General features: G+C 42.3%; 3 protein-coding genes and 1 long non-coding RNA gene across 14 annotated transcripts; 2 read left to right on the top strand and 2 right to left on the bottom strand.

Annotated features, from left to right (window-relative positions):
- The first annotated feature begins 1639 nt into the window (after nt 1–1639).
- Nucleotides 1640–8449, top strand: Scp1 (Sarcoplasmic calcium-binding protein 1). Of its 3 annotated transcripts, none has more exons than XM_076435520.1 (5): nt 1640–1986; nt 3887–4053; nt 4320–4449; nt 5602–5705; nt 6980–8449. In XM_076435520.1, exons 1-5 carry the CDS (start codon nt 1935–1937, stop codon nt 7106–7108), a joined length of 582 nt encoding a protein of 193 aa, XP_076291635.1. In that variant the 5' UTR covers nt 1640–1934; the 3' UTR covers nt 7109–8449. The 3 variants fall into 3 exon arrangements, with proteins under 3 accessions (XP_076291635.1, XP_076291636.1, XP_076291637.1); XM_076435521.1 differs by having other exon boundaries at nt 1958–2099; XM_076435522.1 differs by lacking the exon at nt 1640–1986 and adding an exon at nt 2468–3822.
- Nucleotides 1967–3915, bottom strand: LOC143214444 (uncharacterized). The gene is made up of 2 exons (XR_013010151.1): nt 3194–3915; nt 1967–3052 (listed from the first exon to the last, which is right to left on the bottom strand). It is a non-coding gene; the product is annotated as an uncharacterized LOC143214444 (long non-coding RNA).
- Nucleotides 7431–27304, bottom strand: Npc1a (Niemann-Pick type C-1a). 8 transcript variants are annotated; one of them, XM_076435487.1, is made up of 22 exons: nt 27149–27304; nt 22794–22921; nt 21698–22166; nt 19149–19500; nt 18777–19069; nt 18361–18553; nt 17279–17410; nt 16317–16439; nt 16009–16226; nt 15591–15892; nt 15288–15485; nt 15011–15212; nt 14611–14908; nt 14215–14342; nt 13874–14131; nt 13648–13811; nt 13452–13564; nt 12769–13355; nt 12448–12636; nt 12281–12368; nt 11499–11590; nt 9858–10001 (listed from the first exon to the last, which is right to left on the bottom strand). In XM_076435487.1, exons 3-22 carry the CDS (start codon nt 21809–21811, stop codon nt 9996–9998), a joined length of 4050 nt encoding a protein of 1349 aa, XP_076291602.1. In that variant the 5' UTR covers nt 21812–22166; nt 22794–22921; nt 27149–27304; the 3' UTR covers nt 9858–9995. The 8 variants fall into 8 exon arrangements, with proteins under 8 accessions (XP_076291597.1, XP_076291600.1, XP_076291603.1 ...); XM_076435486.1 differs by having other exon boundaries at nt 9861–10001; nt 11424–11590; XM_076435482.1 differs by lacking the exon at nt 11499–11590 and having other exon boundaries at nt 7431–10001.
- LOC143214440 (mitochondrial coenzyme A diphosphatase NUDT8) lies at nt 24794–27398 on the top strand. 2 transcript variants are annotated; one of them, XM_076435519.1, is made up of 3 exons: nt 24794–25271; nt 25370–25800; nt 26265–27398. In XM_076435519.1, the coding sequence occupies exons 2-3, from the start codon at nt 25756–25758 to the stop codon at nt 26970–26972; spliced, it is 753 nt and encodes a 250-aa protein (XP_076291634.1). In that variant the 5' UTR covers nt 24794–25271; nt 25370–25755; the 3' UTR covers nt 26973–27398. The 2 variants fall into 2 exon arrangements, with proteins under 2 accessions (XP_076291634.1, XP_076291633.1); XM_076435518.1 differs by having other exon boundaries at nt 24794–25800.
- Nucleotides 27399–27509: the final 111 nt, after the last annotated feature.

The following is a 27509-nucleotide window of genomic DNA, read 5'->3' as shown; positions in this document are numbered from 1 at the left end:
ATCCCAACAAAATGCTGCTCACTCGAATAAAATAAATCAACTCTAAACTAGAATGTCCACCAAAGACTGAAATAGTTGCGTTAGCGTGTTTGCAACTTTAGAAGCTGGATGCTTTCTTCCTCAAAGGAGTAAATCAACTCTTTGTGACACGTTATGACGCAAAGTGTACAAATTGTATCAGATTTCTCGGGGCGAAATAAAAAGATGCTACATGACGTCGGTAGCTAGCGCGTCAATCACTGTCTGTTTTTCTGCCTGCTCTAACGTTTTGCTAACACGTACTCGCCTACGTTTAATCAGATTCGTAGCAGCGTTTCCTAATAATACTTTTGATATCGTTAGTGGCGCGAAGACGTGTCGTTGACTAAATAATTAGGCGAGCGAGTCGCGGCGGATGCTGGTCAAGACGGGGCGACGACAGCACCGGTTAATTAACTGACGTCGAAGAACGACTCGTTCCTGGTCGGATGGATAGCATTCGCGTGCATTCGACTCGGGGGGCGTGGTTTCGTTACTTTTGCGTTTCTTCGGCGATCGAGGTTGAAGCAGGCGTTCGGCCAAGTGAACGCGAGTGGCCCGAAAGGCCATTAGCATCTCTCTTTCCGTGGCTGGGAAATGAACGTTCTCGGGTTCCTGAAAGGATCAAAATTAGAATGAAGTACCACGACGAGGAAAAATATGGGAGCGCTTACCCGCCCCGAAATATACTCACGAACCAAAGGACACCGAGGACCCGTCGCTGAAAGCTGCGAGGTTGAATTCGAAGAAGGAACGAGCACACTGGGCTTTATAGTGTGAACAAAAACGATTTTCAGAGACTGATACTCAAGAGTGAAATTTCGCTCCGGACATAAAGGAATACTTGATATAATACCAATCCGTTGGATAACAATTTACAGCGTGAACATTTCAGATACGTATCATTACCGTAAGCCATTACCGTTAGTAACGCTATCGAACCGAGGCGATTTGAAGATAAGAAAAGATTCTAGATAAGACTACAACCGGGTTGTTACGGTACCTTGACTTTGACTGAAGCTCGAATACCTTTTCGCCTGAACGACAACGAAGGTGAAACGCGACCACACTGGGTAAAAAGATATTCATAGTTGACTGAGTTCGGTCTTCGGTCGCCGATTGTTATGAAATCGTAAAATTATTCGTGTGGAACCAACGCGCGCGAATCTAACTTTCTATCACCCTTGTGTGCGCAACCAGCTATACACGGATACGATTTACTATATTTTTGCCTCTTCTAAAAACATCGTATAAACATTCTGAACGATTGAGTGAGTACTGTAGCGAGTATTGTATGATGATCAGACTGAGTACCATGTACTATGTAGCGAACTGATATCGTCGAGAGTGGAAATATTTGTCTTTCTTCAGCATGGGGATCCTTGTCCTTGTCTCGTGTCGATCCTATCGTTGAATGCGCGAATAGGTGTCGACCGAAGGATGAATGGAAGAAAGGCGGACGAGGAGTCCTCGAAAGAGAGTGACCACCGATGAAAGCGGGCGAAAGCAATTCGCTTTCAGTAGCGGGTTCGGTGACTGTGTCACGGTGACACACCTGAGAGAGGAGCCCCTTCCCTTGAGCCGCGAGCAACGTGTCCTTCCCTTTCGGCGGGGTACTCTAAACTTAGCAGACGCCTCGAGGAGACTCGAGTCGAGTTCAGTGCGGAATCACCATCCTCTCGAGCGACTTTCTCCGTCTCTGCGCGGTCTCCTACAAGCGGGTCCACGGATCTTTTCTCTTCCAGAGGGAAACTGGTGGTCGCGGCAACCACTGAATCGTTGCGGTCCTCTTTATCCTGTTTTTCCGGGATCAACGTGAAAAAAAACAGAACAATCAAGACAAAGAAAGGAAAAGATTCGCGAAGATTATTCGGTAATATTGGGAGCAAGGTATCCGTTGAAAGATACCTCGGAGGATGGCTTACAGCTGGAACAATCGGGTCGATTTCATTGTAAGGTTTCTCTACGGTTAGTAGAACTCCGAAGCGCACTGTGTGACACGTCCGATATGCTTTCCGCGAGCGTGTGCTTACAATTAGTATGATCCTCTGTTGCACGGATTATCCTGCTATGCTGACCACGTGAGTACCGCAAAGAAACCCACCTTGCTTCCATTAATCCTAGAAAGATCGGACCTAACACCGTCGAGGACTAAGCAGCTCCCGAACCCTGTAGGAGGAAAATGTCGAAGAAACATTATTCTAGTCTCAACTCGAACTAGTAGAATTATAACTAGACTGCGAATGTTCATGCAAAATAAATATTTCAATAATTTTAACGAGTCGAAAATGGTGTAACAATATTTTCAAATTCTTCCAGTGTCTCCAAGTGTACAAAATCCGCAGTCTAATTATAACTAAAAGAAGAGACTATGATCAATACTCCGAGATCAAATTCTGCTTGTGCAGAGTATCTTGGCTGTAAGCACCTCTAATATGACACCGCGTGAAAAAAGCTATACTTGCAAAGATTTTTCAGATAACATTCTCCTCAGCTTGTTTGATTATCTTGTGGATGATTCCCAGCACAATGCAAGTCCTACTTCAAGAAGAGTGTCCTTCTATCGATGTCCTTGGTCCAATCATCCTTTCCTAGAAACTAAAAAGCGTGCTCACAGAGTTGCAGTGCAAACTAATGACAGAACCGAGAGAAGCGAAGTATGCTAGGAGTACAAACCTGAGGAACAGGGATCGGGGATCGGGAAATCGGTCCTCTTGGCTTGAAGATCGTCATGCTTGTTTAGGATTTAGGTTGACCGTTCGAAGCGAACCGCGGCATCGTCAGAACGCCCGCAATCAGCCGCTGCCAAGATTCAGCTTGGCTCTAATTTGTTTCATGGAACATTCGCGGCCTTTTTCATCGGTCCCGATTCTCTGCAACGTTGCGGGGAAATGGACGAGTTTGTTAGGCAGCGAAACGTTCGCTTAGTCTCCAACGTTATTCGATATACACATTCGAGAGCTGTCCGTTTCGGAGAATGATGCGCGTTCCGGCTTGAAAATAACGAGGCGAGGCTAACTTTAGAGCCGCGCAACTGTCCAGGAAAAAATAAAACGTGAAATGTAGCTAAACTGACCGAGATTCGCAGTACATTCATCTTTACTCTATCAATTATTCTTCTAGGCTGCAGAATTATTTCTTAAAGCAAGATCCTACAAGATGTGCTTAAATGTACCTTTTTCATAAAACCAACATTGCAACTGTCTCGAAGCCCTGCATTTCCCACTGTTTTCGAAGAAGCAGCTCATCCTAAGAGATTAAGTTGGAAAATGGAGAGTCGATCAAACTTGGATGAAATCCCGGTAGAATTTAATTGAATGTGGCAGTTGGAACCGCGTTTAGATAGTGAATGGGAGGATATTGTGCCAAAGTTGTTAATTGTGCCAATGATTGAGTCGTTGTCCAAGCCGTGTATTTATCACTGCTTTCGAAAAGACAGCCTGAGGGATTCATTTGGAAGAATGGGTAACCGATAAAATTTAGAAGAAGTCCCGGTAGAAGTGAAACGAAAATTGGAAGTAGCTCTAGGGTTTGAAGAAGAGGAAATCGTGCCAGAGTCGTTGATTGTGTCACTGATTGAGTCCGCAGACGGGACAGCGTCGGAATCGATGACTCTCAGAGGTTTGAAAATACCATTCGGACCGGATTGACGCTTAGGGGTCGAGTACTTGGTGACGAGCGGCAATTTCTGCCAGAAAACAAAACATTTGGAGCCGGTCCAGAACCGTCCGAACGACAAGTAATCTCCTCGGAGCATGAATTGGAGCGAATCGATCGATTAATTGGCCCCGTCCCGTTTCGAGGGTACATACCGAGGAACAATGTCGATTTCCCGTCGGCATAAACGCCGCTTTTCCACATGTTTCAGACACGGACAACAATGGCATGGTGGAGAAGCATGACTTCGAGTGCATGGCGCTCAAGATGACCCTGATCGAAGGGAAAGGCGAGTTCAGCTACAATCGGTACCAGGAGAACCTGCACATCATGCTATCCTTGTGGGACGAGATCGCGGAACTCGCGGACTTCAACAAGGTAAGGATCGTTTCATCATGCATCATGGCTTTTTGGAAGCTGGGCACACCTGGAACAAGTATCTGATCGTACAAATTATACGCCCTTTTGTGGATCTATGCGGATATTTGACGTAAAAAATTCTTGAAATTTAACTTTTAGAGATATGGTTCGTAACTATTCATTTGCTGATTTTAACGAGTTAGTACTATTAGTGTTATTGTCAGTACTATTGCCAGGTGTAGACGTGTCGAGAATATCGCGGTTCATTGAAATCTCGAATTCAGGACGGTATAGTGACTATCGAGGAGTTCAAGGAAGCGGTGCAGAGAAGTTGCGTGGGACGACAGTACAGAGACTTCCCGCAGGCGATGAAGATGTTCATCGACAGCCACTTCAAGCTGGTCGATCTGAACGGTACGTCCAACGATCACCCTTTGACTTCCTGTTGAACGAATAAATATCGTCATCTATCTAGCACAATGCTTGAACGCCATCAGTTCGACACTTCCTTTTCTATTATTTGCAAATTTGTCGCTGTTGATCCGATGTCGTTCAGGTGTTACGCTGTTAAAGATAGGGACACACTACTATCGCGTCAGGCGAAGACAACGGAAGAGAAGTAATTTCACATGACTCGAAGAGTGTAAGCCATATACAGAGTGTCCAGTGGATGGTTCCATTTAACAAAATTCAATAAACCTTCATACGTCCTCTATATACCTTCATCTGAATAAAAACCATTGATATTAAATTATATGTTCCCCTCAGTATCTTTCAACTTTTGTTCGAGACCTTTTCCAGAATTATAAACAATTTCGGAGATATAAATGGAACATTCTGTATTATACAGAGTATTTCACCTAACTTGATCACATTAAATATCTTTGTTATTTTTAAAGATACGTCAAATGTCTGAAGGACAAAGTTGAATGGTAAAATGGGGCTCATACGATACCAAAAAAATTTTTGTTTATATGTAATTTTTTTTTAGAGATATGAAGGTCACCTTCATTTTTCAAAATGGAGTGAGGTATTTTTTTAATCATCAATCGATGCAGCTGAACATTCGTTATAAAAAAGTACTAACCTATGTATGTCGAAAAGTTAGTAGTTCAGGAGATATTTCAATTTAAATAACTTTAAAACACCATTACTGTCGTACGTTATTTAAATTGAAATATCTCCTGAACTACTAACTTTTCGACATACATAGGTTAGTACTTTTTTATAACAAATGTCGAGCTGCATCGATTGATGATTTAAAAAATACCTCATTCCATTTAAAAAAATGAAGGTGACCTTCATACCTCTAAAAAAATTACATAAAAACAAAAATTCTTTTGGTATCGTATGAGCCCCATTTTACCATTCAACTTTGTCCTTCAGACATTTGACGTATCTTTAAAAACAACAAAGATATTCAAGGTGGTCAAGTTAGGTGAAATACCCTGTATATTATTACTTCCTCTGTATGTAACGTGATAGCACGTGATTTCACGTGGCGTGATAGTAGTGTGTTTCTACCTTGAATGTGGGCGACGATTTGAATGCATTGCGTGCACTTAGACGACGGAGTGATCGCCGCCGACGAGTTCCGTTACAACTGCGTGACGAGGATCCCCGTGGACAACATAAACATCCTGGACGAAGCGTACCAGAACCTGCTCACCGTAAGACCACGCGTTCCAAGCTTTTGCAACGGGTTTAAAGCGGCGCGATTAGACCACCCCAGTTCGCTATGCAACCTTTTCATGCTACTTGTCTATAGATAGAACTACTTCTGACCTTACCAATGAAAAGCCTCGAAACACTTTCTTTCCGGTCTCTGGATAGGGCATAGCTTACCAAAGGTAGCCCTTTGTAGATCGAACTTACGTAAAGGATTCAGAAAAACAAATCATCAAATACCGAACATAAAAGCTTGATTGTGATAACAACAAACTAACTGTTTCAGACTTCAGACGGGAGAATAGATCGTGTATATATGCTACTGATGCAAATTTACCAGCGTGCATATGTTCTTGCATTTTAGAAATTAGTAAATCCCACAAATGCATAAAGATCAGCAGCATGTGCGTCGTTATTCTGAACCCTTCGATGCAATATTAAGCTACGCTCACACCAAAGGTGTACAGACTCTACTTTCTCGAAAAGTACAGTTCAAGAGATTCGCCCCTGTAACAGTGATTCGCGGGGTCGTTTCAAGATGAAATGCCGCGCGTGTACGCTAGCCCAGTTTCGCATAGCAAACGGAAATCGCAGCCAGTTGCCCGTGTAGTTGACGGAACCGTTCACGGGCGCGGCGCGGCCAAACAGAGCCGAGTAACGAAGACGCGACAGTGACCGGACTAATTCTGCGCGTTCGACGCTTTGGAAACAATGGTTTGACTGTTTGCCAACTGGTGTGGCTCGCGTGGTGCCGAAACACCGGTCCGTCTAGCGACTAAAAATGTTTATGGATCGAGGTGCGATTTAACAAGAACGCGCTCGCGCGTGTAATATAAACCGAACGAGTATACATGTATTTACGCGCGTGCAGATGAAACAAAGCGTGCGCGCGCGTTGATTTGCGTCAAACGGCGGTACGAATTTCGTCGATCACGAGAAGTCGAACGATCGGACGCACAGTGGGCCGAAATAGCAAAGAGTTGGACAAGATTGCACGTTATGCGTCGCTGGTCGCTAGAATAGCGGAACTTTATGCAAAATAAAAATTGTTTGCATCCATTGCATAAATCGTCGGCCAAATAGAAATATTTTAGTCTTATAACAAACACTAGAAAAGGGTAACCCTTATTTTGGCTGGTAGATCGCGTAGACAAGTTCGCAGAAAAATGCAGGATCAGTAATTAGGAAGGCAGATTGGACGAATTCCGTCGGTTTTATGGAAACGGCCCACTGTGCGACGTCTCGGAGGATGCATTTTAACGTGTTCTGTTCGCAGGACGACGACAGGAGACGTGGAGGGCTGACCTTGTCCCGCTACCAGGAATTGTACGCGCAATTCCTCGGTGATCCTGACGAGAATATTGCGGCGGTTCACCTGTTCGGCCCCCTACACGCCATGGGTTGACGGGGACCGGTTCACGCGGTCGGTGACGATCCTCTTGTTCACGTACAAAAGACAACTCTATCCTATTTAATATAATTGTTATTTAATTTCTGTAAGACGACACAATAAATCGCATATTTTATCGTAGTCCAACTAGATGGCCACGTCCCCGGTCGGGAAACTGTTCCAGTGAAACAGAATCTCGTTTGGCACTGGGTAACGCGTTTCAGGAACACGTGTTTAGAACGCGGTCGTTTCGCAACCGCCAGACGGATCTTAAATAACGACACAAGGAAAGAGAGAGAGAGAATGATAGAATGAAACTACGAGACAAGTTGTGTCGTACAAACAGAAAAAAAACGTTTATTCGTAAATTTCACGTGTTTAACACGGTTTCGCGTTGCTCGGACACCTCTTTGGTAGTATCGCCGTGCTCTGCTCCCTTGTCTCGAGAATTTAATACTGAGAATTTCTACTCTGATATGCAGTCTACTAGGAAACACAGTTTTGCACATTTGCATCGCCGTGACGCGGATCAATCCGAATGAACGCATCCCGTGTGTATGTATGTATGTACGTATGTATATGTGTTTTGTCTGTGTACCACATTTATACAACGGCTTGTTTCTCGTTTTTGCTTTGATCCACTCGCGCATGCGGAAACATACTTTTCTTTTAGTCTAGAATTACTTGTCTCCTGTCGCTGGATTTTCTACCCGCGGTCAGTATAAAAATCGTTCTTTGTATACAAATGAATTTCGCGAGGGAAACGGGACGCGCGAGTTCCGAACTCACCGCCGCCGCAGATAACACCGTCTAATTAGACGACAGGACAACGAAGAATACTGATTCAGATAAATTGATCGTCGCAGACACCGAGCAGAAAGCGTCTACGCTTCCTTTACGAGACAATTCCACACCGACAAAGCACGCAACGAAACTCTAGAAACAGCTACACGCTTCTAACGTTAATCACTTTCAGTAATTCGGCTAACTACCTTCACACACACCCCCCTCCCCGCACGCCATCTCGGCTTGTTAAACACACAGAGTTTCTCTCTTAACAAACGTACACAGACACCAAGCAGCGACTCGCGTTTCTCTCCTATTTTTTTCTACAATGCTCTCTACACCTTTTTCTCTGAACACACTCGCGAATCGAGGTTCAGTCGAACCCCCCGGATAATTGGAACACGTTACCTACCGGTACGATACTTTCTCGACATCTGTGATTCGCGCAGCTCAGGATTTTAGCCCTTGCCCAGCCGAGTCTAGGTCTTTCGAGACCCGCGCGTCTTGGTCATACCAAAGATACATGTGGCTTCAGTATTTTTAACAAAGTCCTTCCGTTTTTTTTTTTACTATAATCATCGTTAGACAATACTTTCTACCGAAAAGACAAATGTAACGTTTAAACTATTGGTCTGTTGCATCGTTGTGTTCGACCGGCTGTTCGAAGGTTTGCCCTCTACAACCCTGTACAACTTTAACGTCGCACATTCGTTGTTGTAGACATTTTTAATGTACTTGAAACAAACGGAGCCTAGAAGGTTGAAAAAGATTTCGTAAATTCTTGCCGCATCGCGATCGTTAGGAAGCCTGCGAACAAGTTTCCCCGGTAGGTAATGTGTCGAGAAAGAGGTCGCTCCATAGAAAACGTTTTTAGAAGTCCAGTATCTCGAGGGATAAATTTCCTTGAATCGTGTCTTATCACGGAGAAAATAAAGCACGTAGCGGATGTGTTCTTTGCGAGGTCGATTCCGAGCGAGGAAGATCTCGAACCGTTTCCATTTGTTGCTTAATCTCGACTAAGGACGGTTAACGCTCGATTGAAACGGCAGGCCGAAGATTCTCATCGCGCGGAACACGTTGCAAAATGTCGAACGCTGACAATGATACGTCGATGATTCGCTTTCTATTGAATTGTTAGTCACTGGACGACGAATCAAAGTTGTTACGCGTTATCAACGTATCCGGAGAGACTGTGTCCTATCTACGCAACGATAAAAAAAATGCACGCGCGCGCGCTGATGAAGCACGACAGAAATGCAAATACATTTTTGTTTGTTTGTTTGTTTCGCGGGTCACTCAAGCGATACACCAATTCATGCGCTCTTCGCAAAAAAAAAACAGAATTAAAAGAGAAAATACCGGAAAAAGCAAATTGACATTCGTTAAAAACTAAGTTGCATACCCTAGCCGTGATCGATCCGATCGATCGCGCCCAAATTAAAGATTACGTGAATACAAATTCGTAAAGCTTCCGAGAGCGATAAAATAACACGGTAATTGAGAGTTCCTTTTGTTTTAAACTGTTCTTCCACAAACAATAAATACCCTAACATTTATGTGTATGTATGTATATATAGATGTGTATATCGCAATCTTACGGTAATCGTAATAATATTAATAATATACAAAAGTCCTTCTTCCTAGTTACAAAAAAATACCAGACACGAACTTCATAGTTCAGCGTGTCAATTTCAACGATCGCTTACTCTTTGTTTTCATTTTCGTTCGTTTTTCTTTCGTTCGAATGGTGAATCGTACAACCTGTTTGTTTCAGAATCACGTAGAAAAAGAAAAAGAAATTTTTACACGTCGTCAGCGTCTCGAATTACGATGCATCGTGTGTGTGTATATGTGTGTTATGTGTGCTCGACGAGGATTGATATATTCGTCAGTCCCTCTCTAAATTAGAAAAGTTCCTATCGTTCTGACGATTAACGTTAGAATGTCACACGATAATCCGCCGCGTCTATGTAGTTCACACTGGCGTAGGAAGTGGTTGGGAACTGATTGTTGTCGTCTTGGAGTAGAGGAGAGTGAGGCCCGCGTTCTTCACTTCTAAATTCGTCTCTAGCCCTGCTGGCACAGTAACGGGCCCTGTTGCGCCCTCGGCGCGACATCACGCCTGCAATCAATAATTACAATCACAACACTTGCCGATTATGCCAGCTTCAACACTCACAATCGCTACTATAATTAGGCTGCGGATCTCCATGCGTTGAATACCACTATTTTCAAATTCTTAGACTGCTATTTTAACGCCAGGTTTAGAGGAGCCGTCGCAATCGAATTCTCCGCAAATCCAATGCTAGCTTAGAATGTGCTCGAAAATCCGCAGTCTACGTAGAAGAGAACATTCCGAAAAGACATCTGTAGATCTTAGTGAAACTTTCGGAGGATGTAGTTGAAAAATGTTGGAAAAATGTTGGACACAAATTTTTTTTAGTGGCCATCGTTCATATTGAACGAGTGAAAACAGCCCTCAAAGTAAGGGCGTTTTCAAATATGCGTTTAATATCTTTGCAAGTACCACTTCCTCCTAAAGTTTTACTAAAATCTAGAGACGTCACCTGAAGATGTTCCCGTGTTAGAGTTGACTAAATACAAGAGCAGCTTGCAGCTAATGGTGCAGTCGAAGAGGTGAAGCAGAATTTGCAAGTAAAATAGGTCCATTTCTTCACAGTTTCGCAAAAGAATATAAACTTTGGACATACTCTACTTGTGGATCAACGAAAGAACAATGTTAACGGTGCAATAAAAGTACTTGAAAATAAATAGAAAGTTGTGTGCAGAAAGAAGGTACATGAGTTCTGTTCACCAGTGGCTATTCACCTTTCCATATCCCTTCAATAACTGTGCACACCGCACCCATATAATATAATGCTGAATCTCATAGCTTACATTCACGCGATTAAGTTACTGAAAGTATAGAATTCGCTGGATTACGTTTACGAGGGCCAACTAACCACAAGAGCACACGTTTACAACACACAATAAAAACATAAACATTACACAACTAAGTCACAGCATGTCCAAACAATTAAACAGGATTAGGAACAAAAACAAGGTTGTGATTGGAACGAAGCAGAGACAAAAGCGTGTGTTTGCAGAATCGGAGTTCCCATCCCACACTCATCGACAAATACACACGAATCCTCTTCTAGTGCGCAAGTTTCTCGTTGTCAAAATGGTATGGAAAAGAAGCTAGTGTTGCAAGAGAAAGCTGGAACTAGTGTTCGTAAATGCAGATACCTTTCTCCTAGATGCTAAGCAAGCACGATGAAACGTGGCAATGATTCCATCGGATGTGCTCAAAGTATTTACAAATAAGTACACGTTCTCTTCCATTCGTGTCGCCATTCTTCGGTTGTCGAATGGCCGACACCGATCCGGAAAGCGATTTATCGTGGTCAAGCAATGTCGTGTGGCGGAACATCGAAATGAAGTAAAGTACGGTTGTCACGAGACACAATTGAGAGAGAAAAAAAGGTAAAAAAAAAGGAAGTTGGCAAAGAGAGCGTAGAAAAATTTTGGGTATCCTGCGTACCTATCTTTCGTACTCGAGCACTCTGAAGGTAGGTGTGCTTGTAGTGGGTGTGGGAGGAGAATTGGGTTTGCTTACACGATGATTCAAGGATGTCTCCTGCACGTTGTCCAGATTTCCTTGCATCGCTCTCTTGTGATTTGCTAGCTTCTCTCTGTTCATTGGTGTGCCTGGAACCACCGGGAGCGATAATAGTTTGATCTTACTCGATCCTTTCCTTTTTTTCTTTTCTTTTGGTTTTGTTTTCTGAGAGCGAACTACGTTTGTTAAGGCTGGTCAGTGTTTTACGGGGCTTTTTTGCGGCGAAACTGACACAAAAGCATGTACAAAACACCGGATGTTTCACGAACAAACCTTTTCACGTGTTCGTTGCCCGTTACAATGTACAGGGATATGAAAATCAAATTCATTTATTATTACGACACTGGTGTCTCCAACGCTAGAAGCACCGAACGATCGAAGAATTGCGCTGCTAAGTTTTTTCCTGCCTGTGGATTAAGTGCACACTGTTTGACGGTCTAAAACTTGTGTCATGCTGTATATTGTATAGTATGAAAAATGAATACATAAATATTATTTTTAAAAAGTCGTAGAAAATAAAGATCCGTCCAAGTAGCTACGAACATTATTTCATTGATTAAATGCTCGCACAAAATAATGCGAGCTTGTTCTGAAAGTCCACAATCCACTTATAAAATTTACAACAATAAATGTCTGCAATGCGTCACTTCGATCCGCCCGATAGTTCTGGCGTCAATAAATGAATCAAAGTAATTGGTCAGTGATACGTGATTGGCATGAAGGTCTACTGTTTGCAAAAAGTTTCTTTGGCAAGCATGCTTGCGAGTGCTTTATCTTACCGATATAGCTGAGTAACACTGGCAAGAATATTAAACCGTGCGCAGCACCGAACAGTACGATGCCCAGGTACATTCTGAAGTAAAAGACCTGAAAGAAAATACAATGTAACTAAGTAGCATAATAGAATCATTTTGAAAAACATTCGACAACACTGCACGTTGCATACCTGAAAGATCTGACTTTTGGCGAATCCAAGTACCACGATTCCGCCGAACTTGGTGAGCGTGATGCCGCTGAAAATCGAGCTTCCCATGTTGGTCAACGCATCGGCTACTCGGTCGATTCTCGTGGTCTTCACCGACACCGAGAACGAATGTACCAGGTGGCTGCAAAATTCAACGGCGATACCTACGGCCTAAAAAATAATCGTTCATTACTTTATAGAATAGCCAGCAAAAATGAAAGAATATTTATTCGGTGGTCAGGCAACAAAGTATAGGTCGACTATAATAGTTCTTATAATAGATGTAACTGTCCATAAACTTACCATAACGAGGTTGACCAAAGATACAGCGTTCAATGTGATGTGCCACCAGTACATTAAACCGCCGATATTAACGACAATCATCGTGATGGTTATTATAACCACCACGGAGGAAAATATGTCTAGCCCCATCAAGAAGAAAGTCACCACGAAAATGGCAAGCAAGGATATGCCTATGCTGTACAACGTATCTGGCCACATGGTCAGGTATTGTTCGTAGAAAACGTAGAACACGCTGTACGGGAACACTTCGACGCCGCCGTTTTCATGGTTTTTAATCAGGTCGCTGTTGATCATGTTCGTAATGTTCGCGGACACAGCTCTAGCGGCCCTCATTGATTCGTAATAATCAGCGGACGATTTCAAAATTGTATGGTAAGCCATGAAGTAGGACGCCCCGACCTGCGAGAGGCCCGTTTTCGGATCAGTTGCATAATTCACACCGTGGCCATAAGCGGCATGTCCTGCTTTGGCACACATCTCGTCAGGGTTGTCTTGCAAGAAGAAAGACACGTACTTTTCGAAATCGGTCGCCGATGGTCGGCCGTTCACCATATTGATGTTGCACGAGGCACACCGGTTCGAGAACTCTGAAACCCGTTACAAGATGAAATAAATATAGACGGCCCAGGCATAGGAACCTCGAAACATTTAGCAAACAATTTGCAACAAAAATATTTGCATACCCGAGTGTGGACAGAACGAGTTGTTCGCGACGAAATATTTACAACAAGAAGAGAATTGGGTCCAGTCGATGTAATCGTCTAACCACGACGACGCAGGTTTCGCTATATACGTTCTAAAAATATCAAATTGCACAATTACTTCAGGCACTCTTGTAGAATCGAATTTAAAGGGTAACTTATTTTCAACAGTGTTTACCTGTTCGACTGCTTCGACGCTATAAATATTTGCGTGGACACTGAATCGCTGTTGCAGTACTGACCGCCGCACACGAGATTTTGGTGTCTCGGGTCGGAATAGTTTAGGCCGTCCTTCACGACGAAGTACATCGGTGGTCCAATCGATAAATAGCTATTCAGAAACTGGAATCAAAAGGAAACGGTCAGTTCTCCTTTTTACCAGTATCAACGATATCGATACATACTTTGAAATATTGTAGAACGAAACTGTCTTCAGGCATCGACAGTTCTTGGTCCAGACCGATCTCGATGTGTGGGACTACAGCTATGCTCGAACAGAGCCAGCCGAAAAAGACCAGCATGACCAATGCGCGCACCCATTTCTTCAATAACAACGGGACGTAGACTACTTTGAAGATTTTGTACAATATTCCATTTATCGCTTCCTCGCCGTTGTCTTTCTTTGAACCATGAATGAAGCAACATACGTCCAGCCTGTTGTTCTACAATTCGAAGGAAGTAAGATAAAAGAACTATCATAGTGACACGCGCATACGCGTCAGCAATTAGTAATCGCAATACATACTGTTTGACGAATAGTGTCCAACGCTAATAAACTGACGAAGCACGTTACTTGTAGCAGAAAGTCTACCAATAACGCCATGCCGGCGTAAAGAGCGAAAGCCCTGACCGCGGGCATGTCAGACAACCCGCCTGCAAAAAATTTTCATTTTTCAATAGCTATTCCACCTTTGATCCGTCGTACGTAAGATGTACAGTCGATCACATAATTGATGACACACATATACAGGGTGCTCCAGAGAGAGTAAGGAGAAGAAAGGAGCGTGATTCTAAGCACAAAGTGTGTTTCGGCGCGAATTGACAAAGGAAAAATGTTTCTTCTTCTTATACTTTTTCTGGGACGCCCTCTGTGTACCATCAATTAATGCGTCTGACGACTGTATAATAGTTTGACGCGCACCAAGGAAGAAGCAACAGCTCTCGGACACGCTGGTCAGTAGCATGCTCGGCCCTACTTGGCCAAGGGTACGACCAATGTGCTCTGGTATCGACTCGTTTGGTCGGCGACCTTCTCTTTGATGGGTCTGGACTAGAATGAAAATGTTGTCAACGCCCACGGCAAGGACGAGGAACGGTATGACTTCAATAATAATGAGCGTAGCGGGAATGCCGACGAAGCCAAATAAACCCACGGAACAGACGACAGAAGCCAACACGATCAACACGCCGCCGAGCCCGAGAGTAATTTTAGAGTCGATCTAAAATTAAGGTTCGAATGTAAACATTGGGAGATGCATGCGAGCTCTGCTCTGCGCTTTGGAGAAAAGCGCGATTGTGTTTCCGCTTGTCACGACGCTTACCAGAAGCCGACTGCAACTCTTCATCTGACCCAGCGAAATTGCAATGTACGCAAACATAATCACGTACGACACAAGGATGGTTAGAACGTCGGACTGTGACTCGCGGTTCAACTCGTCCTCGATCGACCGTTCGGAGGTGAACGCGATCTCCATGTAGTCCGGCTTCTCCGTTGCTGTCCAATTTTTCATGAACTCGATGTAACTGGAATCGTCAACAACGTTCAAAATGCTTCACTGTTTTTCTTCTCTTCGTCGATGCGTAAACTTAACCACTCACTTCTTTTCCCACTCCATGGCAGGACCAAGTTTCGACTTGTCATGATAATTATTCACCAGCAGCGTCAAAATTATGGCTGTCGCCTTCTCGTACGGTGGATCGTGAAGATCTTGACCTGGCTTCAAGAAACCTCCAACCGCGACCGCTGGCTCTACAGGACCACCATACGGCGCCAGACACTCCGGATTGAACGCGTTTCTACGAGTAAAACAGAAGGTAATGAATACTAACTCTCCATAAAATTACAATACTAGTACAATGAGCGAGAACCTACTGTACTTCAGTCGTTAGCAGCCTACTTACTGAGTACAAACTCTGAAATGGTCCAGGTAATTGACTGTATAATTGTTCTCGTTGGAAGTCGCGTTGAAGACCGACATACTATCTTGATAGTATCCCCATATGCTTTGAATGACGCATTGCGAGACTGTAGGAGGCCCTGTGAACGGACCAGTCAATGGGGCGAAACAAATGTCTGCCAGGGTATAATTGTTCGGAGTGATAATCTGCTTGATCTTCTCTTGGAGCTGATAAATTGTCCTCAAGAAGGTGTCGTTGAACACTGGGCCAAACGTTATTGGACCGTTTGACGTCTCGTGAACGATCTGAACAAATTTATGCATACGCAATTTAACGGGAGTACTGATGATTTCATTATCAACTGATCGAAATAATTAGAAAGAAGGAGTAGCTTTCCATGTAACTCTCGTGATGCACTTACATTGGACAAGCCCTTCGACGTTATTATGATCTGTTCGTTTCTATAAAATGGTTCAAAGTGTTCGTCAAAGTACTCTCTTTCGACTCGCGAGCGAGATTGGGGCGCAGCCCACAATTCCACGGGATCGGTAGTTACATGAATGTATTTTATACCATGTCCCATGGCAACGATAAATAGGAAACCAACAAACAGCACGAACCACGGTCGGGAAGCACACGCTGCAAAAAAAAAGTATCGAAAAATGTTTATAGTAAGAGGAAACCATGGAAAGGTATCTGATAACAAGAAATGCTGACGATCCCCCGTACCTGTGCCCCACCAACAAAAGAATTCTGCCAGCAGTTTATCGGTGCCTGCGCCCAATTTTTCGATAAAAGTGGATTGTTGTTCGTCGTCGAATCCGCTCGGCAAGTCATCTGCAGATATCACACCTATAAAAGTGTCTGTGTTACGAACGGAGAAGTATATGAACATGACCAGAACGTGCTGCGGCAAATATGAGACAAACAATGTAGAAAGTGTGCGCTGTAAACACATACATCAAGCGTTGTACACAAAAGAGTAAATTCGAAGAATCGTCCTAGTAATACGAGAATAGAGACAGAGAGAAAGAAAGAGAGCTGCAGTAAAAAAAAAAACGACATTAAAGCAACACAAATTTTTTGGAATAAAACGATCGTTCTCTTTACAAACGGACAACAACTAGAAACGTAACTCTGATATAGGTAATATCTATGGTTTACCAATTTTTCATTAATCTTCACAAGTGTGGATCATAGCACTGTGCTATGCGTGCTTACATAAGAGAATACAAGACATTAACGGTGCAAAATGGAACATTAATGAAATCATGATCACAGAAATGTTACAGACTACAAAAACAAAATGGTTTTTGCACGTTCTTACAAGAAACATATTAATTATGATAACGGTATTTTGATCGAGTTCGTTGCAACATGTATAATCTACTATCGAAATGACACACGAGTTATCTACTCTTCTTTTTTTCATCGTTAAGATATAATGCTTGAATCGTGATTAATTGCACACGATTCAAGATGCATCGAGAGTCCTGAAAACGTATAAAGGTTTTGTGGTGAGAGTGTGAGGTACACTGTTCATGCTGCATAGAGAAGAAAACGATACGTGATCCGGATAAGCAAAGCTGACACGCGACTGATCAAGCATGAGGGAATGCGGACTACGCAAAGTAATAGTTTAGGAGCAAGCAGAAGTCCATATATTGAAGATACACTTGGTAGGAACCTACTGGAACGCTTAGATTGTAGTGGGCTGTCTTCCTGGTCTGCGGCGAGAGCAATACGAGCACCATCTCCTGGGTGGTGTAACCCTGCGGCTAGGCGTCTACCCACCTGCCTTCCTACCTCCTCCCCTCGTGCGACTATACATATATATGCACACCATAGATACAACTGATGGTATTAGATCAAAGTCTTCTTCGAGGGATTTTAGACGCGGTTATTCAAACAGAAACTGTACACTGTTAATATTCTCCCTGATACTCTAGGATCGTTAAGGATGGAACTGAGATGGTGTCAATATTCATCCGTGTTAACCCCTTGTACTCGAAGCTGTCTAATATTTCCATTCTATGTATATAATTTTCTTGATTTTATGCGTACCAAATTCAACTCACTCATACCACACTGAATTTTTTCGGAATGTAGTGCAAGGGGTTAAAAGGGTGAACACAGCCCTTCAAGTTAGGCATGGAAAGAAAGAAAACTTTTTCTTTATTACGTTCATTGCCGTGGTGGCCACCAGTGACCAGCGCTGTTCACTTGCTTAAAAATGATTGTCATACTCAGATAAAAATGCAATCAGGTAAAAAAAAATTTTGTTGTTCTACAGGGTCCCATCCCTAATGACCACTACGACTCAGTCGTTCGTAACTCGTAGTAATTACGGGTAATTGGATCGGTTAATCTTTCAAAAACACGTTCGTCGAACCTCGACGGTGCAGGGTTCGTGAAATTAATTCTTCAACCACAACCAAACGATAGAATAAAAAGGGTGACACAACAGTAAAAAGATATAAACCATCCTGTAACCAAGGCGGTAAAAATCAATGGCACGGTTCAGTAATTTGTATTATTAAAACTGTGTCTGATCGAAAATTAGTCACCAATGGCGAAATAAAAGAAAAAAAAAATATGCAAATCATTGGTCGAATCAAATATGGAGTAAAGTTCGAAGGAAAAAAGTGTTGCACACGTGTACGGTATAGTGAAATTTAGCAGTTTCCTTGTACCAAAAAAAAAAAAACAAAAAAGATATAGAAAATCTTCTGAGTAGATGTCAAAGAGGCGCTTACGGATTCAAGTCTCTTACCAATCTGTTTCCTATTACTGAAGCACACTATCGAAAGGATGAAGAGGACCGAACCACAGATATAGACAATTATCATTGTCACCGCGTAACCATCGTAACCGAAAATGGTGAATGGATTTGGCAGAGGAGGCATCGGCGGTGCCACCGGGCAGCTCTCCTCGCAGTCCACGCAGCTGCAGGCTGGTGTGTTTTTCTAAAATCAGACTTTGCTATTCACTCTGAAATTATACAATTTCGCCTACTAAACATTACCAGGGGTTGTAGTTATCAAAACGCGAAATTAGTGTCTATCAGTGTAATTACGATCAATTCGCATCGGCAATTAACGAGCACGTGCCAAAAGAAAAAGGTGTTCGACTGACCAACTTAGATATATTTGTGACTAATTAACATTCGCATCCCTGTTAAACACTTACGTTCAACGCCTTGTTGCAAGGTGTGATTCGAGGATCCACAGGTGTAAACGATTCGACCGGAGTGTCGGTGTTTATATACGTTATTTGGAAAGGTACGTAATTATTGTTCTCCGCGTCGCCCATGTAATGGAACCATTTCAATGGTGTGCATCTACTGGCACCCCATTCTCCGCACATTATATCCATAGCTAATTGTCCGGTACTAGGTACCGATACTTTGCTGCAAGATTTAAATGTGCCTTCCAGATATTTATTTGTTATATAAACGTCTATCCTATTAATATAGTCAACACCTAAAAGGAAAAGTAACGTACTAGTTAGTTCTTACACACTGAGAAATCATGTCGATTCGTAAGAAACCTGTATAATCACCCTTATCATTTAGAATCTCTGTAACATTAATGAATGAACTCTGGATTGGACTACAAGTGAATTCACAAAAATGCTTTACTAAATTATCTAAGCAGCTAGGGCATCTGCTTATAAAATTCGCTGCTAATTTGACATTAGCATCCATGGTTTCCAGTTGAGTTGTATTACAACAGGTTCTGATTCCGTTTCCAGTGTCCTGGACTAAATGTGGACAATTCTTAGCGAGCAACTTCTGCCCATCGAAATCCAATGGTTTGGGCGGTCCATTGTATGGACAATTCTTCTTATGCATAAACGAATCTGTGTAACACTCTCCGTACCAGACACAATGGCCCTCGTCGGCTGCAGACACCTGTTATTAGAAATAAAAAAAATAACATTATGGCAACTAGTTCTAAATAAAACATTAAATAGTTTATAGTCGAAATAAGGGATAAATGTTTATTGTTGTATCAATTATAGAATCTCTGGGCAGTGTGAATCACTGCTCAGCATTATGAGACAGTACAGATAAAGAATGAAGCATTACTTATTGTTGAGTCATTTAATGCGAGCACAGGAGATTGACATTAAATGAACTCATTGCTATAAATTAAATTAATCATCTTTGTCTCGAGGGTACAAAGGATAACAGGCTCTATCGTATCTGTCTCATTGAACTTTGTACACGCGCGATCCTGCTTAAAATTCGTCCAATAGGACAATTAAAAAATACTCTCTCCGTTCGAACTCATTTTTTGGAAGCTACTCGCGACCAACGCGATTTTGGTCCCAACTTCGATAACTTTATTTGCGCGTTTTCTTTCGCGAATTATCAACGTTTCTGTGACTCAGAATATATTCTAAAATTATAGCGATAAATCGACCGGAACGAGCGTAAACAGAAAGTGAGCAACGCGAATCCAGGAACTGACGCGCCGAGCGCGTAGAGATACGAAAGGAAATTCCAAGGATTCTTTTCCGCGACGGCGATCGACATTATTAAGAAACGCTTATGGTAATCTCTGTTGACCTCGTCCGGGACAAGTAGAGCTTAACCCTCTACAACGTGTGACTTTAAGTCACGCACCTATACATCGATATTTTTTAAGTTGTATTCGCGTCGCCCCTCAAAAGTTAATATAACATCTTATCGGCATACCACGTACTCATAGTTTCTTTACGATTCATGGTTTCCGCTTTTCACACCAGAGTATCTACATATTGCTAAAAAAAACTCTTTGAAGTAAATGAAATGATGTGATCAGTTTGTTTACTCAACGCCAACAATATATGTACATACATAATACGTAATAGTTGTTTTTATTTTACCATATATACAGTGAGTGTACAAAGTATTCGTACACCTTTTAAAATCTAATAACTTTTTTATAATTGTACCAAACGACCTGATTTTTTATAATCGATTAGAAGCATTAGTTTACGAAATTATCTATCTATCTATTATCTATTATTTCGATGCGTTTCGTTTTTCCTTGCATCAACCGATTTCGATGAAATTTTTAGCATGTGTATAACTAACATAGATCTACAAAACATATATTTTAAATTTTCATTAAGCGCCCAAATAAAAAAGTTTTAAAAAATGCCTTTTTTATTTTTGCATGTATAATTTTTGGAAAATCTTTTCTGCATATCATTTCGTAAACCAATGCTACTTATAGTAAGGTTATTAGTTTTTAAAAGGTGTACGAATACTTTGTACACTCATACTTTGTACCATCATAATTTACTCATTTACGAAATTAAATATTCTTAAGTCATTGCAAATCTTTTTTACATTAATATTTATCATAATTTAATAGTTTTTAATAGACAATAAAATAGCAAATACACACTAAATAAAATTTGTTGTTATGAGGTGGCGTTATTATTTATTGGAGTTGGAAAAAGAGGTAGTCAGTAGACTCCGGATGTTTATGCAAAATGTTTGTGCATCAATTGCAAGAAGCAGGAGCTAAATATAAATTTATATTCTTCTTTAATAATTTTCACTGTTTCAAATTGCATTTTCTCATTTTTGTTATAAATGCATAAAATCCGGACTCCAGTAATAATAATATTTTGGTGAAATAAAATCAACTTATGGCCGATTTTCGCATGAATCTATGCATTCTCTTGTTATTCTGTAGACCTTCCTGACTGACTGTGAGTCTAACAATAAGTTTCTATCGGCGGTTTGACATTCGCGGATCTCGCGTCGTAGAATTGTTCTGTGGCCGCGGGAGGGAAATTGGGTTACAGAGGAAGGTAAGTACATAGAAGTCGTATCGGCTGGTGTCTCCATTCGCCGGGATAAGGCAAAGGTATAATTAAATTTAATAGAGTTCTTCGGTCCGAAGCGGCGACAGTGGGACGCGTCAACGGCGATAGGCTTTCACGAGGATCGGCCGAGATGACGTCACAAGAGTGCGAGACGTTTCACGACGCGAGAGGGTGTGGTGTGTACGTCCGTGTGTATTCGGGGAGCATCGGGATCGAATACGAAAAATGATATCGCGGTGGACGCCAACGAAGAACATCCGTGACACAAAAGAGAAAGTACTTACAACCGCGAAGAGCCAACAGACACTCAGCGCCAACAGCATTGTGTTCACACGCGACATACTGGCTTCTGTCAAAGTCCGTCTATGACCTCGAGGCGACACATCGAACCAACGCATAGCGCGTTACAACGACGCTGACCAGCGGGACAGGTTCCTCGTTTGACGTTTCCTCTCTTCTATCCCGGATCCAATGTTATTGCGAACGTTTCCTGTCGTTACTCATCGCATGCACACGTGAGCGACGTATTCCGTCGAGCTTTTCTTCTTCTCCGTCAACCAACAACACACGGGAGTGACAAACAAGCGTGCTTCATCCACCGACTGGCATTCCGTACTAAGAATGAGAATACAGCGACGCCGACGCGCACCTTCACAAAGCGTCGAATATGATTCAGTGCTGTTCGGATGTCCTCGGCTCCGTTCGCCGCCGACTCGAGTCGCGCCGTCTACGCAAGCGCTTTTTGCCGGGAACCTGAAACCCAGGGGCCCCAACGACATATTACGATTCACCGTGCGATTACGTCGAATTTGAACGGCTTGTCGAAGCTCGATAAGTCGTACATTTGTTTAACACGTACTTGTACGTAATGATTCCTATCGTTAATTGCTCCGATTAACCTCTAAACGGCGGGCTATCTTTACTACTATGTATACAATCGTCTACGTTCAGTACTATTCGCGAAATCATTAATTTTTTTGATACAAAGTCTTGAACATTTTAAAGAAAATTGAATATGCAAATGAAACGGGGCGTTTTATAGAAATATTAATAGATGGGTATTGTCGGTCCGAGTAGACCCCGTATTCATTAACCGCTATATAATTCATCGTTCACGATGACTCATCAATCGCATTGATGATTAAACTGGAGTTAGTTTAATCGTCAATCGTTACGGTTAACTGATCGAATAATTTTGTGTTTTAATCGTTAAACATTGAGTTGAATAAATCGCTTTTCTTGAATAAAGTTTTCAATCAAGATTTAACCGAACCTCTCCCATATACATATACAGACCTGCCCGCAGCCATACTTGTACATTTTTTCCTATCAGCCAATTAATCAATCCCTACTCCATTAAACTAATCTAATAAATATTACCATTCGGGATTAACGCGTCGGACGGAGTTGCATAATTCTTCTTACAATACATCGCAACGTGTCCGGGCCTCTTTATTTTCAGATTTCGGAGAATCTGAAATTTCGGAGCCGATTATCTCTCGAATGATCTGGAACAGAACAACGAAACGCAACCGGTCGTGATTTAAAATTCAAATTCGAAAGAAATATACTGAAGAAACTGAACACGTATAGGGTGTATCTTTTACGGTCAATCACCGTTTAAAAATTCCTAAAAGCTCTACTCTGAAGCGGTCTATGATTATAATCGATACTACTGATTAGACGAGATCGGGTTTTAAGAAATCGAACGACGGTTTACGATTTCAATCGTTCGACTTATCGATGAGAGCGCCCGTCACACCACATTGCATGCACACGTAACTGACATATTTCGCATGCTTATTCTTCAGCTTATCTCGCTGCGAGCTGAGTCATTTTGTTAGTGTGTATTCGCAAGTACCAGGTGAACCTAAATGGGATTTATCACTAAAGCCGACTAACGCGAACAAATATTATCAAACGATAGCGACGACGATTGTTTCCTTTTTCTCATCGCTTGCTCGAGTGTCGAGACGACTCGCAGGTGTGAGAGTTTCGATAAAATCCTCGAATCGATAACGACACGTAGGACCGCCGCCGTTAACGGCCGTCTATAATTACAATAATTGTCGGTCTTGCGTAACACGCAGCGCCGTTTGCATACACCCCGGATTTCATAATCGAATATGACACCAACGACTCTAGATTTCTTTTTCTTCCGGATGGATCGGCATATCAAACAGCGATGCATTAAAATTCGAATGTATTCCAGCCTTGGCGGCATGATACTTTCCCAATCTTAACCCAAGGATCTATGCGTCGCGTCGCGACGCGACGGGTTCGGGTCATTGATTTTCCAACTACGTAAAACGATCATTTCCGTTTTATTTTCTAGCTGCCGACCGATCCGCGGCTCTATTGTTGTCATATCATTTGTCCCCGATTATTTCGCGTTTGATCATTGAAAATCATCGGCATCGAGCGACCTTGCATCACGGTCAATGAGCTTATACAAAGATAACGAACTGTAATCGTCGACGCGATATTATCGGACTGCGTTTGTTGCATCTATTGTACGTTCCATCCATTCGGATAATACCAACACTCCACGATAAACTGGAGCTATTAAAAAAATTAAGTAATTCAACGTGGACGAATACAGGTGAACAGAATTTCTTCTGCGAATAACAGGTTATCAATCGGGCAAAACAACACTGTTGATAGTTCCAGCACGCAACGGCCACTGATCGGTCTGCTTTGCATTGGATAGGGCCGTCCGTGTCATATAACTTCCCTGCGTTACGCTTGAATTTTCCATTGAACGTAATATAACGTATCTTAACCTGTACGCGCGGTAAGATAACGACTCCAATGAAACCTCTGACCATACGTATTTTTCCGTGACTATAATAGAATCATTCGACAAGGGAATTAAAACTGTCTCCTATCTTTATACGTTCCACCGGTGCATAAATGTCTGCTGCGTGTGACGCAATCGTTGCCCTAGGCATTGAAATCGTTCAAGGTCCCCGGAAAACCTTTATAAGGCGAATAATATGAAACCAGTAAAAAAAAACAGTATTGTCGGAAGAGAGCGCACTCTCGGAGTCTGCATGGAAATCGAGAAACAGGGAAAATTAACTGAGATTGATGAGCAGTTTGATCATGTACACGCGTAAACTAGGTCACGGTCACAAACCAGACTTATACGGGGTGTTCGCTTTAGTAGTCACGGAAACGTCAGAATTTTTGCGAGATAAGACAATGACGAAACAGGACGGAAGATAAATCAAGTATGATCATACCCAGCTCATTAATCAGCATATTAACTGTGGAACGATAGGAGTCGTTCATTTAAACTTCATACGCTTCGCAGAAATAGTTGTATGAAAGGTCCTCGAACGATAGTTCGCCCATTTTCGTTCTACAGTATATGCGTAATTGGCTCGTGAGAGTTCAACCCTCTTAATATTCGTCCTTATCGAATAATAGTAAATGTTTGTCAGAAGTCTGCAAGAAATCGAGATGGACGTGCCGCGTCAATCCACCCAACGGAAAACAACGGCAATCTGGCACCGTTGAAATAAACGTTAATTTGGTCAATAAGCAGGTGGTGTGCTCGTCCGTGTCTAGCTTCACGTAACCCGTCGCAAATCCGTGAAAGGTGCCACTTAACCTCTTCCTGTTTTGTTTTCCATGTTTCTCGCGCGATTCATGGAAAAGCGAAACCCGTGTAATCAGTGTTAATAATTTCATTATCCGAGACAGTCCGAGCGTACGGGGCGTGATTCGGTGAATGCGTGTTAATTACTCGTCACGGAGATCACGGTTCTTAACCCCTTCCCGTATAATAACGAGTCTGACCTCAAGATTGACTACAGGCTCTACTAAATACGAATGTTATTCCTTTCCTTTTAGGTTGTGATCGAATTCTATTCTTTCGTAATCAATATTTGAGCATTACAATAAACGTGGATATGGAATAAATATACATATGTTTTTTCTGCTCCTTCTAGAAAATTATTAAAAACAAAGAAGATCGGTCGTAGCCGTGAAGAAAATTGTACAGCTAAGGGGTTAATGGCCAGTCCCCTCGGTAATTACCGCGAACGAGATATAATTTTGTAGAGCGAAGAAGAAAGTAGAGTCGCGGATGGACGAATAAAAAATTAATAACCGATTTTTCTTCGAATAATGAATCGCTCAAAGCCGATCGAACCGACATCTGACAGCGGCGCGTGCAACTGTCGCGAAGATAAACATAGTGTCAGAGATTCCCGATAAATCGAGTGACGAACGAAACACAGAAGCGCCGGCAGCGGGAAGGTTTGCTCGTACAAGTTTTCATCGATCACCTTCAGATTCGGGCAAACATTTCTTGCGGAGAACTAATCGCACATCGATGAAACTGTATTCTTTGCCTTTACGCTGCCTTCAGCGAGTTCTCGTAAGTAATTTCACCTCTCGTGAAGGACGTCACCTAAGCTGTTGCGTTTCGTTCCCTGCGCACACTAGGTGGCAACACTTTACCGGAAATCCGTTACAATTATATCTTGTATTTACCACAGAGAAGATATACGCAGCTACCATAGGCACTAATTTGAATGTTAATGTTATGTTTGTCTCCTTTCGCGTACATTCAGATACAAATTTGAATGATATATTTCAATAGAACGCGCGGAACACATATTTTTCGCGATGTCGGTATTTCAGGTCGTACGACACGAAACCCCATAAGGTGATTGGTCTACTTTTATATCTCGTCTGTGGTTGTATTAAAAATCCAAAAACCTATTCCCAAAACAAAATTAAAAAGGCTTTCTTTTCAAAAAAATTCGAAACCGATTGACCCGTTTCCCTTGCTGCTGTCACTGTAATATTGCAATTAAACTTTTCTCTTTTGAAACGAAGCCGGTAGAATCGCAACGGGGCCTGAACGCGAGCACGCTCGAGTACCTGAAACCGGAAGTGGTCCTCAGCGAGCAGAGTCGGAAGTCGTTCATCGAGAAGTTCAAAACTCGCAATTCTACTAAGGATTTGGAGAAGAAAAAAAATCGGGCCGCTGTTCTGGTTCCATTATGCAAGCACGAGGGCGAACTGGGTTTCCTGTACACTCTGAGGTCCACAAAACTGACCTCGAATCGGGGCCAGGTCTCGTTCCCTGGAGGTATGTACGACGATAGCGATCGAAACCTCGAAGAGACCGCGATTCGCGAGACATGGGAAGAGCTGAATATTCCGAGGGAGAAGATCGACGTCTGGACTTCCGGTAACATGATCAACAAGAAGGACCTTCACGTGCTGCCCGTGTTTGGGTACATCGGCGAGGTCGATCCGAAAATGCTTCAGATCAATACGAACGAGGTGGAGGAGGCTTTCTTTCTCAGCCTGAAGAACCTATGCGACCCGTCCCAATATCGACATACCCAGTTTCGAAACAATTACATTATGCCGACTTATTTGGGCGGGAAACACCGTGTGTGGGGTTTTACCGCAGTAGTCACACACCTGGTTCTAAACGTTCTCGTACCTGACGCTTACCAGCACAAACTTGTGTTTATACCACCAGTTCTGCCAAAAAACAAGGACAAGATCAAGGGTAATGTTCGTCCTTCGTGAAATTCTGTACCCAACAATTGTACTTTGTTTCTCTGCCTGTTCCATGACCAGTGTGACTGATTGTATAAAGAATTAACGAAATTGTTGTTATCACTTCCTTTCATTTCAAAATGTATGTACCACTGCCTATGAAAACTTGCCCTGAGATTATAAAATCGATAAAAAATTGACAGTACCTTGTGTCCACTAAAATTTCAAACAAGCGTAGAAATAGATCCTCGGAGAATTACTGTGGAGAACATCCCGAATAATATTTGCGGAGAGGAACTGTCGGAAGGAACACTTTCACAACAACTGCGTTACATTGTATCCGATTATACATAGACAGCGGATCTTATCGGAAATTCGAGAAGTAGAACGTGTTCTTGGCGCCATCCACGACGAAATGACTAAGCTACAAATTCAAAGCAATTCTAAAAAATAAACTTTATATCTAATCCGAGAAATTACATGTTTTATCACAGACGTTATACCTCGTTTGTGGTCTTATTATCTTAAAATCATTTTAAACATTCAAAATCTGAAAATAGCGACTAT

Source organism: Lasioglossum baleicum, chromosome 12, assembly GCF_051020765.1.
Source record: "Lasioglossum baleicum chromosome 12, iyLasBale1, whole genome shotgun sequence".
Taxonomy (NCBI): domain Eukaryota; kingdom Metazoa; phylum Arthropoda; class Insecta; order Hymenoptera; family Halictidae; genus Lasioglossum; species Lasioglossum baleicum.
Note: the sequence above shows the minus strand (reverse complement) of the source record. Positions and strands in the feature narration are given on the sequence as shown.